Source organism: Rhipicephalus sanguineus, chromosome 4, assembly GCF_013339695.2.
Source record: "Rhipicephalus sanguineus isolate Rsan-2018 chromosome 4, BIME_Rsan_1.4, whole genome shotgun sequence".
Lineage (NCBI taxonomy): Eukaryota > Metazoa > Arthropoda > Arachnida > Ixodida > Ixodidae > Rhipicephalus > Rhipicephalus sanguineus.
In genome coordinates, this window is record NC_051179.1 from 138,750,842 (window position 1) to 138,768,911 (window position 18,070).

Below are 18,070 nucleotides of genomic sequence, written 5' to 3' on the forward strand. Positions count from 1 at the left end.
TCCTTTGGTATGTAATGGCGCCGTGATTACCCCTTCCGTTAACCATCTTCTGAAGCGACGTCTAGTTTTACCTCACACAGTTGTGACTGTTTTTGCGAACCACGCATGCATACCTGTACTGAACCTTGGACGCTAGCTAGAACTACTTCCCGAATACATCACGCTGGGCTGTATATCACCTTTGAACACACACTACCCTGTGGCCCTGGCTATCGCAGCTCCACAGTCATCTTTCCATAAAAATATGTTATATCGAAAACATGCGTACGCACGTCATTTATCGTGCCTGTCATTACTTTATATTCATTGAACCCGCCACTAGCCATCAGCTATGGTTCCAGCCAGTTTTGATAAATCTGTATGGTCTACACCTGCAAATGAATAACTTCAATTTGAGTTGCCATATTCCCTCATGTGCTATGCCCAAAATAGGGCACTACACACGGTTAACCCTTGCTTGCTCACCGGAAATGTGGCAGTAAATAGAACTGAGAAGACATGAAATAAAAGGTAAAGAGACTGAAGAAGATGTGGGTAGAGAGAAATAGGGTAAGGCGACTGCCGATATCCCCTGAGCTGATCAGCCCAGAATTGCTGTCTTTCATGTCGGGGAAAACGGAGTGTGTTGACTCCACCAACGGGGTCTTTCAGGTCCAAAGTCCTTGTATTCGGCTCAATCCTATAATTCACTTTATCCCGCACGCGGCACAGCTACGCAATGGTAGGCGTGGAAGGGTGCTGAAATCCCTCCATACCTCGGGTACATGTTGAAGGTACTTGACGGACACAAGAAAATAAAGAAGACTGGCATGGGAATACATAGGGTTCTATAGGAAATACAGGCGCAGTGCGTTTATGCGCTGGATTGCCCTTTAAGTTGTACTATTTATTTCTGGAACGGTGAGTTTAACAAAAGGGAAGTACAAGGATCAGTGATTTCGCAAGAAATATTTGCGCGGTAAATGCCGCCATAATCAGCATGCATGTTCGATTAGCAGCCGGGCCTAATTCAGGTGCTTTGGGAGACATGTTGTAAAGAAAACTCTTTAGTTCTTCGTCGCTACTTTTTATTTGTCCGAAAATCCACATTTCAGCCCCAAATACCACTCTTATAAACAAGCTTAAGTCAGCTAGAAGCCTTCTTTCTCTCAGTGTATTGTCAATAATGGTTCCATGCCTCGTCTAACTTATCATTTTAGAAGCACTGATAAAAATCGATTGATCAAGGCGTGCGGAGCTTAGGAAGGTTCATCCACTTGCAAAATACTTAACGTAAGAAATTGCTTGCATCATATAACGCCAATCTCTGGGAAGCAGATGACCAGCGCAGCGCTGCAAAAGAAAAAAGAGAACCAATGTATTGATGTTTTAGTAGCGGTCTCGCTAATTTCGCGGTTGCGCAGCCCGATATGCATTCTTTAGAAGGGCATCTGTAATGTGCGGCACTAAACTTTCATTCTAATTACACGTTCTCTCAAAACCAGCGAGCTGTTTCTTATTCATTTCTATTTGCGACCGAAAGGACTATTCACGTTTAAAGTTAGTTTTGCGGAACACGAGACATCAAGGAACTTGATGGGAAATAGCATTATTCTTTGAGCACCAACATTCTTCTACACAAATAGTGCACGTGTTACACTGCAATATGCTAATTGTGGCTTCTGTACCAAAACCTACAAGCAGTCATTTTTATAACTACGGCAGATATAGATAGACTCGAAACTGATATTTGGTTGCAGTCTTCTGGTGTTTGTAAAATCAAGTTTTGCTTTGCATACATTAATACAGAGGCATTGGAAACAACATTCGGTTAAATACCAGGTTATACGTCGACGAACGACACTTGTGAGATATGTAAGTCTGGCGTTTAGGAAGGTAATAATAATAATAATTGTTGCGGTTTTACGTCCGAAAACCAGGATACAATTATCTGGGACGCCGTAATAGAGGGCTCTGGAAATTTTAACCCCCTGGGGTTCATTACGCGCACTTAAATCTTCGTACACAGGCCTCAAGAATTTAGGCCTCCGCCGTAAACGCCGCCGCAGCGACCGGGATTCCGTCCACCGACCTGCGGGTGAGCAGCCAAGTACCACAACCACTAGACCACCTAGGCAGGTCAGCGTTTAGGACGGGGAAATCAAAAAGAACTTCAATCAGAAAGCTGCCCTCATTGCAACGAAGTTTGTCACTGAGGACAATAACAAACAATGGCAGAGCTGATGCAAAGCAAATTTCAAGGAACGTTCTGTAACGTAGGGTGAGATTGACTGCGTAAAGCGCGAAGGTTGAAAGTTGACGGAAGAAAAATTCGGCAGATCCCACTTACCATGGGAGTCGATCTGATGCGAAGCATGCGGTGGGAATGTGACTGTGGTGTAATTTTTTTTTACTGAGCGAAACATTACAAAATGACGCTAAAGATTTGCATAAATATTACACGCACACATATATGTTGAAGAGCCCCATATATGTTATATAACCAGTTGTTTACAGTTGGGTAACGTTGACAACGGCAACGTGGGTAACGGAACACCAGAAGCCGTAAGCTGATGTGTAGTGCTTATACTTGTCCCTTATGATAGAGAACGCACGCACGTTTCACGAACCCATGTGCATATGCGGAAGAATTTCTTGACAGTTTTTGAACAGGGTCATAATCCCCGTGATCAGTGAGCACCATCAGCTGGTCATGGCTTGTCGGATCCGGTCATGATCGCGGAGACAAGGGGTTCATGTGTAGTGAAGTATGAGGTATAGTACAGCTGTTGGAAATCGTGGATGCCTCGGTCACTTCGTCGACAAATTGTCTGTCGATAGAGCCAGCGACATGTCGGAACCTCAAGCCACCCTTCGCGTTGGTGAGCTATAGGCCGTCGAGGCCGGCAGGTCTGGATAGTGCTACGTAGACCAACATCAGTGAATGCGCTTGTCGTATTCGTAGACTACCTGGGCGTATGTGGCCTTCGTAACCTAGTCTACAAAGCGGTTGTCAGTCAATCTGGCATCATCCTCGGTCGGCATCAGGCCATCACCCAGCCTTGTAAGAAATGAAGAGGACACTGCGTCGTTCTGCCAGAATAAGTGCACTTTACGGTGCGATGATGCGAATATCATACGTAACTTTCGTTAATGTATTCTTCCGGAGTCGAGCAATGCTTGAATATAGCTTGCTGAATTATAGGAATACAAATGTAATGTTCATTAGACTGCTATAAAAGTGGAGCCAACACTGGAACCACACACGTTAATCTAAAATCAAGAGTTCGACGAAAAGTCGTCTGGTATGAAAAGTCGTCTGGTATCAAAAGTATGAAAACGCCGACCAAAATATTTAAAAAATAACAAAGACGTTTCGGCTCCCGTACGGGGGCCTTGTTCACAAAATCTGCGTCTTTGTTATTTTTTTTAACTTTTTGTCGGTGTCTTCTTACTTTTGACCAAGACGTTAATCTGATATGACGTCTGTATCGTAGGAGTATACGCATCGTAGGGGTATCATGTATAGTGTTTATTGCTTTCTTGTAAAATTATATACCAAGCACCACAACCACAACTGACGTTGCACCGACATTACGCCTGCATAGGCTGTTTTTCCAAACCAGTTGACAGACCTGGCGTGGCTCTGTGGTAGAATACCTGATGGCCACGCAAAATGCTTGGGTTCGATTTCTGCTGGGATCCTAATTTTCATTCTTTCCATTCATCGGGTCAACGCTGCTGATGTCGGTTTTTCGAAACGCTCTCGCATTTGATGTCTGTTCTCGCCGTTCCTGGGTAGATATAATGGGGGCGATCGGAGATCTGTTCGTTCCGCTTGTTCGTTCTCCTGGGGAAGAACAAGCGCGCTGATTGGCTGAAGCGGGAGATGCCACTCAAGGCCGGGGGGTGTCGCCATTCCTTCTTTTTTTGCTTGATCTTTTCTTTTTTGGTTACGTCATATTGCGTCTTAGCGAGTAGGGTGATCGGTGATCTCTGTTCTGCGCCGTTCGTTCTGCACCCATTCTGGCGGCGCACACGATTAGCCGAAGCCGGAAAAACCCACGTCTCGGAGGGGCGTAGTCATTTTTCTTTTTGCTTGATCTTTTATTTTTTGGTGACGTCAGACCGCGTCATAACGAGTATGTCGTCTGCTACAAACGAACGGATCGCGAGGCCGCTCGCACGCGTTCTCTCGAGCGAACAAACGGCTTCGCACGGCATGATGCGGCGGTTGCGGCTGCCGCAACAGCTGATTTTCAGAAAATGGCGCTTGCGACGTGTGCTTCTCTTGCGGTTGGAGGTGCGAGATGCGTTTGAAGCCATGAGCGAGTGCGGCGTCGCTTTCAGTTCTCGAAACGAACAGTGCGAACGAAATGAACGGGCCTGCCACTGGGCTGTGGTCTTACGCGCAGGGACTTCTTAGTTCAAAAGCGCTACCAGCTCTTGCCACGTGTCGTCCCGGTACTCACTCGTGAACGACGGCCCCAGCGGGCGCGACGGCGTAGCTATCTGTGGGTGCTCTTTTATAAAAGCCAGCAGAAACTCCCTTTGGCGATCCGACACCCGGGAGCCAAGTCAGACATTCCGGTGGGACGACATTTTGAAAAACTGCGCCAACCACTACTTTTCTTTTTTTTTTTTCGCGTGCGCGACTTAACATAGGAAGTACGTTAGAAAAACTAGCACCAATAAATATGAGCACTCAACGTTATTGCTGTTTCAGAAACTACTTGAGCTTCAAAAGAAAAAAAATTACACCATCTCCCGCTAAAGGGGACCATGAGGCGATGCGAAGCCGGAGCACTTGCAAGATCGCGTTCCGTTGGCGTTCGTTGGGCATGCTACCGACCTCGCGTCGTTGAACGCGAAGAGGGACGCTACGCGCGTCGTATCTTCCATCTAGCCTGGCCGTTAATTCTCACAGGGTGAACGGGGAACGCGGTCGACAGGCGGGCGAGACGTGGGCAGCGTGGGAGAGGAGAGAGAAGCGGAGGGGACGCGCATGCGCTCGAGCTCATCGCGGCGTTGCGCAGGAGCGAATTTCGGCGCAAGAGTGAATTTCGGCCCGCGTTTCAGAGGAAGAGTGGAAAGGGGAAGGGGAGAGGGAAAGTGAAGAGGGGAAGGGGAGAGCAAAAGTGGAGAGGGGAGGGGAGAGGGTGAGTGGAGAGGGTATGCGCATGCGCAGTAAGGGTGGTCACGCCGCACACCACCACCACCACCGGATTGAGCTCCGCCTTAAGATACTTCGCATCTAAAATATCTTTTCGTATAACAACTGTATTTATTAGAAGGCGAGAAACACTTCGTTTTGAAATATTCGGTCCTTTGCCGAGGACAAACGATGCGCGTCTACTTCCGGAAAGCTCGCCGCTCACCGCTTGACGATTGGCTGTCCTCTTCCTCTCGGCGGAGGAGAGCGGCGGAGCGCCCACTTTTGTGACGTAAAACCGCCAGAACGAACGCGGAACGAACAGAGATCTCCGATTCCCCCCATAAACTGTCAATCACCTGTGGCGCATACCCATGCACTGCGGCCCGTCGTAAGCGGGTATGTGCCACACGTGTCCGAAGCATGACCCGACAGTCATATTCACCAAATCATGTAACCCTCCCATGCCAATTTTGATCTGCGCCAAGGTAAGGATAGGATCATGAGAGCCCCCAGACGTAGGCAGCTAAATAGATAGATAGATAGATAGATAGATAGATAGATAGATAGATAGATAGATAGATAGATAGATAGATAGATAGATAGATAGATAGATAGATAGATAGATAGATAGACAGATAGAAACGCTCAAAGTGCCAAAGGTTCGCTAAGAAATGCTTCGCATTTGAAAGAAATACTAATCCTTCCTTCTGAAAGGTGCCCCGAAAACTTTTTCAAATATTCATGAAATCAGTATCGGAGATAGACTGGGATTTGTCGCCTCTTTTAAAGGGACACTAAAGTGAAACAATGAATCGGTTTAGAATAATAAATTGCACTCTGAGAACTCCAATGTTGTTATTTTCGCCACCATAGGTTTAATAGTACAGCAGAAAATCAAGGTCACAGTTTATTTTCAAATTTCACGCCATAATCTCCGCGCATGACGCGTTCGATTTCAAAGTGTTCGTATGCTCGCGACATTGGCTCAACAACATTACCTGACACTTGCTATGTTTAGTCCTTGTCCCCTCGAGAAGGCAATCTACTTCATTCTTACCGATTATGAAGTACGTAGGCCCAAGTGGACGCTGTCAAAGTGTAGACGTCACGGTGGTTGGTGCGGGAATTTCAAGGGGGTGTCGCCACCCACATTTTCTTGTTGAAAAAAAAAAGAAAAAAAAAGGATGACCTTATTTTTAGGTCTGGCGGTCCCATGCCGCCAATTTCCCACAGGGTGGGTGCCATCCCAAGCGACTATGAACTTCGTTCTGCCGAGCACCAGGCGCGAAGTGCGCTTGTCCCTATTTTACCGGTAGGTACCCGGCGGCAGCAATTCTCTGCCTCCCACAGCAGAGGCGGATGCTCAACTATTTTACGAAGGCTGCGGTGGGTTAAGGTGCGCCCAGGGGTCTTTGCAGAACCTTATGGGGCCACCTTTCGAGATGAGTAGCCATTAACAACCGAGCGCCAGGTAGGTGTACTCCTCTATCCCTTTGGAAAAACCGGTGGGTTCCCTTTCGGCACTGGGAATCGAACCCATACCTCCCGCATTGGAAGCGGACGCTCAACCATGAAGCCACCGCTGCGGTTCTCGCTCGCCGCGAGAAGACGCTTGGTTCTTGCTTACCAAGCGTCTTCTCGTGGCGAGCGCCTGGGTTTTGGCATTGTGCAAGTATAATTTATTAATACGAGAAAAATCCTTGTCCTCTTTAATAAATGCGAAGCATTTCTTAGCGAACTTCTGCGACTTTGAGCGTATCTATCTATCTATCTATCTATCTATCTATCTATCTATCTATCTATCTATCTATCTATCTATCTATCTATCTATCTATCTATCTATCTATCTATCTATCTATCTATCTACGACTTTGAGCTCTCCTGGCCGTTTCGTTAATGGGATGTATACCAAATTGATATGACATAACATGACGGTATTACGAACGTTAATGACAGGTCATAACATGAAAATTGTGACATGCATGTCATGAAAGCACAATTCACATGCCACGGTCTTGGGGCTCTTGCGGCCGTTTAGTTAATTTGATATATACAAAAATTGGTGTGGCGCGACAATAGTGTACGAGGAACAGAAGCGAATGTCCTACTGTGGAAATCATGACACGCATCTCATGTACAGCATGATTTACATCACATAGTCTTGGGGTGCTCGCGGCCGTTTAAATGAATAGATACATACCAAAACTGGTATGATCAGATATTTCTGTATGACGAACATAACTTACACATGGTAACATGAAAATTGTGGCATGCGTGTCATCAACAGCATGATTTACATGCCCTACTCATGGAGCCATCGCGGCCATTTCGCTCGCTTGAAATACAACAAAACTGCTATTGGGCGACGCGAATGTATAATGAACGTAAATCACAGGTGGTAACGAGAAAACCATGGCATGTAAGTCATGTGCGACATGACTTGTAGCCCACGCTCATGGTGCCCTCGCGGCCATCTTGCTCGCTTGATATACTTCAAAATTGGTATTGCGCAACGAAACTGTATGACGATTGTAAATCTGTAAATCAGAGGTGGTAACTTGAAAATCTTGTTATGCAAGCCATGTAGGACATGATTTACATGCCACGCTCATGGTGCCCTCGCGGCCATTTCGCTTGCTTGATACACACTGAAAATGGAATTGTGCGGCGAGACTCTATGATGAACGTTAATGAGAGGTGGTAACGTGAAAATCATCATATGTAGTTCACGTACGGCATGATTTTCATGCCATGCTCATGGGGCCCTCGAGTCGAGTTCGCTTACTTGATGTACACGAAAATTGGTATTGCGTGATGAGATTGTATGATGAACGTAAATTAGAGGTGGTAACGGGAAAATCATGAAATGTAAGTCATGTACATGATTTACATGCCACGCTCATTGTCTGATCGCTGCCGTTTCGCTCACGTGATATGCATCAAAATTGGTATTGCGCGACGCGACTGTATGATGAACGTAAATGAGAGTTTGGAAACTTGAGAATCATGACATGCAAGTCATGTACGACATAATTACATTCTACGCTCATGGTGCCCTGGCGGCCAGTTCGCTCACTTGATATACACCAAAATTGGCATTGCGCGACGTGACTGCATGGGAAACATACAAGACAGGTGGTAAGTTGAAAATCACAATATGCATGTCACGTACGACATGATTTACATGCCACGGTCATGGCACACACGTGGCCGTTTAGCTCGCTTTATATACACGAAAATTGGCATTGCGCGACTGTATGACGAACGTAAAGGAGAGGTGGCAACATGAAAACGATGACTTGTATGTAATGTATGGCATGATTTACATGCCACGCTCACGGTGCACTCGTGGAGTTTCGCCCGCTTGATATACACCAAAATTGTTACTACGCGATGTGAATGCATGACGAACATAAATGACGGGTGAAAATATGAAAACAGCATGACACGCATGTCATGTACATGATTTACATGACATGCTCATGGTGCACTCGTGGCCGTCTGGCTAGCTTGATAAATACATATATTAGTATTGCGCGACATGACTGTACTGCGCCCCTAAATGAGAGGTGATAACATGAATATCATGACACTCATGTCATGTATGAGATGATTAACACGACACTGTCATGGTGCGCTTCCACCCATTTTGTTAACTGGATATATACCAAAATTGGTATGGCATGATACTATTTCGTGATGAACCTAAATGACAGGCCATGCATTGTATATTCTAGAGTATACTATTCATTACCATGGTATATACCGGATTGTACATGGATGCAATAATGTCAAACATGCGATATATAGTGAACTAGATTCCACGGCATGAATGACTTCACTTGTCTCAAGACAAACAAGGCGATGTGGCAGCTCTCTGCCGGCTGCTTCGAATTACATCGATTCCCACAGTGCGTGGGATCCGCCGTTTTTTTGTCTCTCTAGACACTTTGTCTCTCCTGTCATTCTTATGAGGGTGCTGCAAGCTACACAGGGAGGGACAACCATTGCGCCACATGTATACTATCTTACATCGTGGAAACGACACGGTGGAGAGAAGCTACGCCGGAGCACGTCACCGACTTTAGCATGTTTTCTTCTTTTTCTTCTACGAGTGCGTTCTTGAACTTCCTATGTGATTCCGGTGGGCGCCGATGCTACTCTTGTGTAATTTAGCACAGTATAGAGCGCGGCATTTGCAGGTGTGACGGCCGGGATAACTAGGCCGGGATGTCTAGGCCGGGATAACTATTCATGATTATTGGAAGTCGGCGAAGCTCAGCGAGTTCCTGGTGCGTACGGACGCGAGGAACTCACGTCAGCTTTACCAAGGGATAGTAACGAATTCGCAATAGCACATTCTCCAGCGAATTCAATTCGCAAAAAATCAAGCGATATCTAGCTAGACGTCTTCCTCGAGAAGCGTTTGAAACAGCATATAGCCAACACCGAAACGGAATCATCCATATATGGCAAGCTTGACGTGAAGCTACAACAAACAAGATGATCTATTTCTCGCGCCTTGAGTAATAATAATAATAATAATGGCTAAGGCTTTGTGTTGCACAACAACGATTTACTTAAGATGCAAGCCGTAATTCGGAACTCCGGACTAATTTGAACCACGCGGGGTTCTTTAACGTGCGCCGAAATGTAAACACACGTGTGTTCTCTGCATTTTGCCGCCATCGAAACGCGGCCGGCGTCGCCGCGAATCCAACCCTCGCGCTTAGCAACAAGAGGCCGTACGCAAATCTGCAGTATCAACGCAAGATATTTTGGTACAGCAGAGATTTCCGGCTCGGGCCAGCCAACGGCACCTGTAGTAATCATTTCACACTTTTTAGGTGAGATGCTGTGTCAAGCGACCTGGCCTAGAAAGCACTGCGCACAATGCCATGTGGTAGCCACGACGAGGTCAGGCTGTCAAGGTAGTCACCAGCATACAAGAAGTCCCGACATTCCAGGCGCCCAAATCAGAATACCGGAGCAGCAGAGGACCTTCCTCCCTGAAAGTGTTCAAGGCGGTGGTCGTGGTAATCTTCCAGCCATGCATAAGAGGGGTACATTGAGAGAGGACGTCGAGGACGAGCCGTTCGCAAAGGACATGACTAGAACAGCTCGGACCGCTATCACTTTGTCATTGGAACGGTAGCGAGCTGCTGACTCGAGCAATTCACTGAAACGCGCCAAATGCAAAGGTGGAACCGTCGCGCTAAGACATCAGCAGTCGGAAGATTCCCGAGCATTCTACGTCATTAAGAACAGCAGAAGAGTTAAGGAAAGGGTGAAGTTCACATGCAAATAGAAGAACCGACTAACGAAACTAAAGTGGTGAACACAACAGCAAGCACCTGCAAGACAACTCTTTTAGAATCATACGAAGTGCCGTAGAAAAATTCGACGTCCCAATTCGATGAAGGCAAAGATAAACGGACGGAAAGCAGCTATGCCGTTGACCGATGAGACAGGATAACACGGATAGCTTTTTGGTAACCACAGTAGTTTTGTAACAACACGAAAATGTCACGATAACAAAACGTCAAAGTCGTGTTTGCGGGACAAATCATGAATGCAGCTGTATGAGAGCGGACGCGGTTTCCCATATGTGGCGACGGCGATCAGTAAAACTGTGGCACATAGCTTAGAAGCAACACAGAGTGGGGAGCTCGATGTGCTGGAAATGTACGGCGTTCGGATAGACAACTGGGCGTTTTGGTTTAGGTTGCTCCGAGGCGAAATGGACCAAGATGTCGACTAAGAGAGATACACACACACACACTGGGTTCCATTTCCAGCAAACGATACTAGGCACTACTGCCTTAAAAGAACTCTTGCAAGCATGACGCCCGGAATATTGTGATAACGGTATATGGTGGTTAATGGCTCAAGGGTCACTGGTGACAATGAGCGTGAATACGTCATATATTGTATGATTATTGACAGCGTAACGCGCCTGTATAAGGGCCAAAATATTGCGAACTAAAACAATGTGCTTGATTGGGCTAGTTGGTGCTGCATGATAAACGAAGAATAAAAACAGCGCTAAACACGGGACGAGAAGAGGACACATACACGGCGCTGACGTGTATGTGTGAGCGCCGTATGTGACGCGTATGTGTTAGCGCCGTGTATATGTCCTCTTCTCGTCCCGTGTTTAGCGCTTTTTTAGATGCGAAGTATTATTGGCCGCGAGATCGAGCGCAGTCGCCGCCTGGCGCCTTCTGGCTGAACCGCGCTTAGTGTGGATTGCTCCATGCATCGTCTGCTAGCCACGTTGTGTTGCATGTGCGTTTACGTCATGCAGGTCCTCAAAAGGCGGTTTGTTCCGTTCCGTTAGTGCAACGTTAACCACTCGTACGTATGCCTAACACGATGTAAAGAAGCACTTGGCTTTGATCGGCTGTATATGTACTGTAATAAGATCAGCGAGTGCACTTGTAGAGAGTGCTGTGTGTGGTCGTCGTAAGCGCCGTTCACGAGAGTCATATCAGTGTAGGTGCCCTCTATGGTCCAAGTGCATTGCAAAGTGCACTTTGCGTTGTCCTAATGATGAGAAATATTAAATGTCATGTAAATATAGCCTTTTAGAGGCTCGGTGCTAAAAAAGGCTCTCATGCACTTGCGCGTTGTGGTTAGGTGTATAACTTCAAGGACTGCCATTTGTAGGTTACGCGACGAGGTTTAGTTGTGTACGGTCCTGGTCTCACTGCAAAGAAATATTTCTGTGAAGTTAGGTCTGACACATCGGTACTTAAATTGTTCCCTAAACAGAACAGAAAACGGAATGACACGGAAATCGCAAAATTGAGTTGCCTTGCGCAATCATAACTTGTGGCGAAATGTATACAAATACACCCGTGTACTTAGATTAAGGCACGCGTTAAAGAGCCGTGATGGTCAAAATTAACCCAAACGGCGTACTTTACACTTATGTCGTAGTATTTTCACGCAAAGCTACATTTTTTTTCTTTACACTATCTTGAGCGCCCGTGTTGCGTTGTTATAGTATAGATGGACGGAAGGCAGCGGGTTTTATTGGCATGAAAAAACGTACTTTAGTGCCGTGAAATAACCGGGCCTTTTTTCTATTACTGTCGTGCAAGTAATCAATCGAAGAAAGGTCCGTGCTGTAAAGTTACATTTGTGTACTGTTACTGGAATAGAAACATGCGTGTGCGTGTTAAACGTCTCCGTAGCGCTAAAGCGGTGTAAGGCTTTTCTCAGTAAACCTATCAAATGTCCTACATTTCATGGAGAACTGAATAAGAAATGCGGATGAATATTCGAGCACGCAGTGCACATAGTGCTATTTAAACTCATCGTGCAGGAATACGGGCTTTCTTTTTCGTGGGGGTTATCCAGATGAACAAGAAGTAAATACCTAATGCAGTCGCACTACAGCTGCGCCTAGTAGGTGAACACAAGCTAAACATGTACAAATAAAACAAAACAGCTTACATGTACATGTACAAACATGTACAAATAAAGCAAAACAAAACGGCGACCTAACAGCTTGTCATTATGAGCGGGTCATAGTGGGCCTTGAGGCGCTCCACGTTGACAATGTCGCACCCTCGACGGCACATGTCCGAAGATGGTTCAACGGGTTCGATCAGGTAGTTAACTGGGGATATGCGCTCCACGACACGGTAGGTGCCTTCGTATTTTGGCATTATTTTTGAAGAAAGGCCAGTTGAAGTGGCAGGGACCGAGAGCGATACGAGCGCTACAGGGAGGAACGTGGGCTGAGAAGTGGTGGTGCCACCGCGAATGCTCTTCTGCCGCTCTTGTTCATGCGTTGTTAAGGTCTTGGTTAAGCGACAGCCTGGCTGTGTGAAAAATAGGCGCACACTCAGATGGATCCGGCTTGTATGGAAGTAGCGTGTCGATGGTGTGTGACGGGTGCCTTCCGTACAATCGGACGAAGGGTGAAGAACAAATAGTGCTCTGAGGGTCGCTAATATAGGCGTATGGGACGAAGGACAGAACGTCATCCAAATATGTGTGATCGGCGGTGACGTACTTTGGTAGCATGTCGCCGAGCGTGCGATTAAAGCGTTCGGTTAGGCCATTCGTCTGAGGGTGGTAAGCAGTATATTTGCGGTAAACAGCATGGTACTCTTTGAGAATGGCTCCGACGACTTCCGTCAAGAAGACGCGGCATTGATCGCTGAGAAGCTCCTGGGGTGGACCACAACGCCGTATGAATTGGTGTAGCAGGAAGGCGGCAACAACGCGTACTGTAGCCGCTGGGAGGGAGGCGGTCTCGGCGTATCGCGTTAGATGGTCAACAGCGACGATGGCCTAGCGGTTACCAGCCGACGTCAAAGGGAGTGGACCCTACAAATCGATGCCCACGCACGCAAACGGACAGTTAGGGCAAGGTAATGGTTGTAGACCGACTGGTGACACGTGCGTTGAAGGTTTTTGGCGTTGGCAATCGAGGCAGGAGCGGACGAACTGTTGCACGTAGCGGTACATCCCTCGCCAGAAATATCGTTGTCGAATCCGGTGGTAAGACTCATAGCGCAGAGGAGCCGTTTGGCGAAAACGCAAGCCGGCAGAGCTCTTCTTCGTAGAGTCGGCCTGGGAGAATGCATACGAACGCATCAAAGCACCAAAGAGCTACCCGGCCAGATCAGAGATTTGTATGGGGTATCACGAATACCCCAAAACATGGATCCGACATTACACGCAGGGAGGAGAAAAGCTAGAGCAGAATACATAGACAAAACCACGAAGTTCTTGGACACTGCAAGATTCACGGATGCTTCACCATACTGTGCCAACGCAAAGAATATGGTGGCGGTTGTTGTAAACAGAAGAGGTAAAATCACGGCCTGTGCTTCGGTTTCTCGAGCAACCATTATAGAAGCAGAAGAGATAGCCATCGCCTTAGCTATAAGAGAAGGTATGGAGCGCAACGCTCCACTAACAATTATCACAGACTCTCAGGCAGCATGCAGAAATTATCAGAAAGGAAAAGTCGGCGCCAAGGCACACCGGATACTTACCGAAAGCAGTAGAGAACTGGACAGTAGCTATACCCAAACAATAACTTGGGCCCCGGGACACGAGGGTGTTACTGGGAACCTCTATGCAGATGAGGCGGCTCGAGGTTTCACTAATTACCGAGCTGCCGATAGCAACATCGTGGAGAACCCGACACCCATCGAACCTAGTTACAAAGCGGTCCTGCAATATTACAAGGATTTGAGGAGGCTCTACCCAGCACCGCACAAGAACCCTTCAGCAATAGATTCTGTGGCGTTACGTAGGCTCCAAACGGACACATACACAAACATTCATAGATTGCATGTATACTATCCCACATCATACAAAGACATATGCCCATGGTGTGGGAGCACACCGACGCTCTACCACATCACACGGGAGTGCACGGCTCATACCAAAGAGCAAGAGGTGGATAACACCAGATTGAGGTGGGAGGCGTTGCTGTCCAGCCCTGCCCTCGGGGACCAGCTCAGGCTGGTCCGGAGGGCCGAAAGGATGGCGAGGGCCAGCGGTGCCTTGGAATAGGGGCCCGACCACACAGCGTTGCCTTGTTTTCGAGGCAACGAAGCCTTCGCAAATAAAGTTTTGTTCTTCTTCTTTGGATACACCCGAAGTGCCAGACGGATCAGGGTGGAAGGACTCGCATATTTCAGAATGCAGACTGCGGGGTATAATAAGTGGCCACTGGCGGCCGTCGGCGTTGTAATTGCGTCGGTGCAGTAGGTCGACACGAATGGCGAAATGGTGGGCTTGACGACGCACGCGCGAGCGGTTTGTGTTGCCAACGGTTCAGCAAGGCGATCCTCGCACTGTTTGTAGCAACGGTGTGCACGTCGATGGAAGAAACAACAATATTAGATACTGAGCAGGGGGCATTATCATCATGCAAGGGGGAGAGCGAGAAGGCATCGGCGTCAGCATGATGGCGTCCGTTGCGGTACACCACTCGTATGTCGTAGTCTTGCAGGCGAAGTGCCCTGCGGGCGAGACGGCCCGAGGGATCCTTCTGACGACAGCCGGCATACTGCATGATGGTCGGCGACGATATCAAATGCGCGACCACACACATAAGGTCGGAGCTCTGTACGGGCCCAGATAATCGCCAGGCACTCTTTTTCCGTGACGGCGTAATTGGTCTCGGCTCTAGTAAGCGTACGGCTTGCGTATGCCACGTCATATTCGGAGAACCCAGGTTTACGCTGCGCAAGAACATTGCCGAGGCCTACGCCGTTGGCGTCCGTGTGAAGACGACCACAAATATAGGGGCCCGTAACTTCCAAGGAGCTTCGTCAGCAGCGATATGATGATATGAAGCGTCGAAAGTATGAACGCAGTCCTACGAAAGTGCGCTGTTCTTTGACCGACGTAGGCTTGGGGAACTCGGTCAGGGCCTGAAGCTTGGCTAGATCGGGAAGAATTCCGTCCTCGGACACGACGTAGCCTAGGATTGTCAGCTGTTGTGCGGCAAATCGGCACATCTTCATATTCAATTGGAGGCCGGCATTGCTCAAACGCGTCAAAACATGCCGCCGATGTTTGAGATGCGTGCAGAAATCGGGGGTGAAAACGACAACGTCGTTCAGGTAACACAAGCGCCTGTGCCATTTCAAGTTGCGCAGAGCGGTGTCCATCATGCGCTCGAACGTTGCGGGCGCATCACACAGACCAAAAGGCATGACTCGTACAAACCGCCGGGCGTGACAAAGGCTGTCTTCAGACTAGCGTCATCAGCCATTGGTACCTGCCAGTACCCCGAGCGCAAATCGAGAGATGAAAAGAATTCTCTTCCTTGGAGGCTGTCAATCGCGTCGTCGATTCGGCGCAGTGGATAAACATCCTTGCGAGTGATCTTGCTGAGCCGTCTGTAGTGCACACAGAACCGCACAAAACTTCTTCTTCGCAACGAGAACAGCAGGAGACGTCAATGGGCTGTCCGAGGGTCGAATAACATCGCATCGAAGCATATCGTCGGCTTGCTGAATAATTACTAGACGTTATGCGGGAGACACGCGATATGGACGTGGCCGTAGTGGTGGTTGCGCGCCAGTGTTGATGCGATGCGCAACGGCGAACGTGCGGCCGAGAGAAGTTTCCCGACACCGAAAGAAAAACGAAATTCTTCCAACAGGCACAGAATCTGGGAACGCTGGACCAACGTTAGATTGTCAGCAATGGGTGGACCAAATACATCAGCGGGTGATTAATGAAAAGTAGAGAGAGAGCGAGAATTTATTTACAGAAAGGCAGAGAGGTCGGCCTGAGCTATAGTTTGCTCTGGCCTGCTACTCTACACTGGGGAGGGGGGACAGGGGAGCGAAAGAGTGATGAATGACGATGGTAAGGTAGGGAGATGAGAATATAGTTCGTGACGCTGGGGCAAATCTAAAGACGTGCATCCAGTGTAGTGGCTTGTAAGAAGGCTACGACTGCTTCTATGACCACACTTATGCTGCTGACGTCAGGCCAAGGACCTAACACAACCTCATCGGTTAAAGGCCTACTATGATACTGCCCAATCAATGAGATCAGTTTTTGTCGTTCTCGTGCGTACGCTGGACAGGCGCAAAATATATGTTGAAGTGTCTCTGGTATCCGACAATGACCACAATCGGGACCTGTGTCACTGCAGCCGATCAAGTGGGCATAGCGTCTTGTGAATGCCACACCAAGACGAATGCGGTGAATGATGCATGTCATATTTCGCTTCAGCTTGTGAGGCATACGAAACTTCATTTCTGGGTTCCATTTATGAAGCCGCTCGTGCCGGCGTTCTGGTTTGTTCCAGTGCTCCGAAGTGTAGGTGCGCATTACTTGCCGAAGTAAGGCGTTAGTGTCTGCTCGTGAAAACGCAATGCACACTTCCGGGGCATTATGTAAAGCTGTTTTAGCTTCGGCGTCAGCCTTTTCATTCCCCATCACGCCACAGTGAGCAGGTATCCACTGGAATGCTACATGATGTCCATTTTTCATAGCATTGCCAAGAAGCTCAGCAATTTCTATCGATAAGGTATAATACGGGCCTTGTATCATGATGCAATCGATGGTTTGGAGAAACAGCACTGATGGCACGGGAACTGGTACAGCGTGAGTCATTGGGTGCCATTGCCAAGAAGCTCAGCAATTTCTATCGATAAGGTATAATACGGGCCTTGTATCATGATGCAATCGATGGTTTGGAGAAACAGCACTGATGGCACGGGAACTGATACAGCGTGAGTCATTGGGTGCGTCCAGAACTTGCGCGTCTTCGAGGGGCTCCACTTTGCCTAGACATTCCCACTCGCATCAACGTAACAATGTGCCGGGATGGGTTGGTAAGAAAAATAGCGGTGCTGCCCTGGGTGACTTGCACGGTCGCGAAAGGCAAGCAACCATTCCCTACTGCAAACACGGTCAGATGGCGAAAGGAGCGCGAAGATGTAGGAGAGACCGGCGCAGCAGACTGACATAGCCGTTGCCGAATCTGGAGCCACTTTTGTATCGTCATTGACGAGGATCTTGTTCAACGCCGATGGACTGTCTGCCGGCGTCAAATGTGAGAACTGTGAGAGTTCGATTGCGGCTGGTGCGCAAAGAAATACGGCGTCATGGCGGGAGAGAAAATCCCATCCCAGAATGACATCGTGAGAGCATCCAGCAATTATTATGAGCTCGACGTCGTACAGAAGGTCCTGAATGACGATGCGAGCAGTGCATACTGCTGTAGGCCTAATACTCTGCGAGCTGGCGGTAGGGAGGGACATCACAGAAAGGGGCGTCGTCACTTTTCGGAGAAAGCGGCTAAGTATTACATCCCTAACAGAAACGGTGGCTCGAGTGTCCATAAGGGCAGATGCGCGAACACTGTCCAGAAACTAGCCTATCACACTCGATGGACTTTGCTGAAGGCTTTCCCAGTTCGACAGCGTCGCAGCCCTT

At 48.0% G+C, this 18,070-nt stretch overlaps 1 protein-coding gene across 1 annotated transcript in view; it reads right to left on the minus strand.

The window, feature by feature from the left end:
• Window positions 1–1,062: 1,062 nt before the first annotated feature.
• Window positions 1,063–18,070, minus strand: part of LOC119390745 (uncharacterized) — an 87,598-nt gene continuing 70,590 nt past the window's right edge. Inside the window, exon 7 of the mRNA XM_037658436.1 lies at window positions 1,063–1,332. Coding sequence (XP_037514364.1) covers window positions 1,249–1,332 — 84 coding nt within the window. The 3' untranslated portion in view covers window positions 1,063–1,248. The remainder of the gene's footprint in view (window positions 1,333–18,070) is intronic.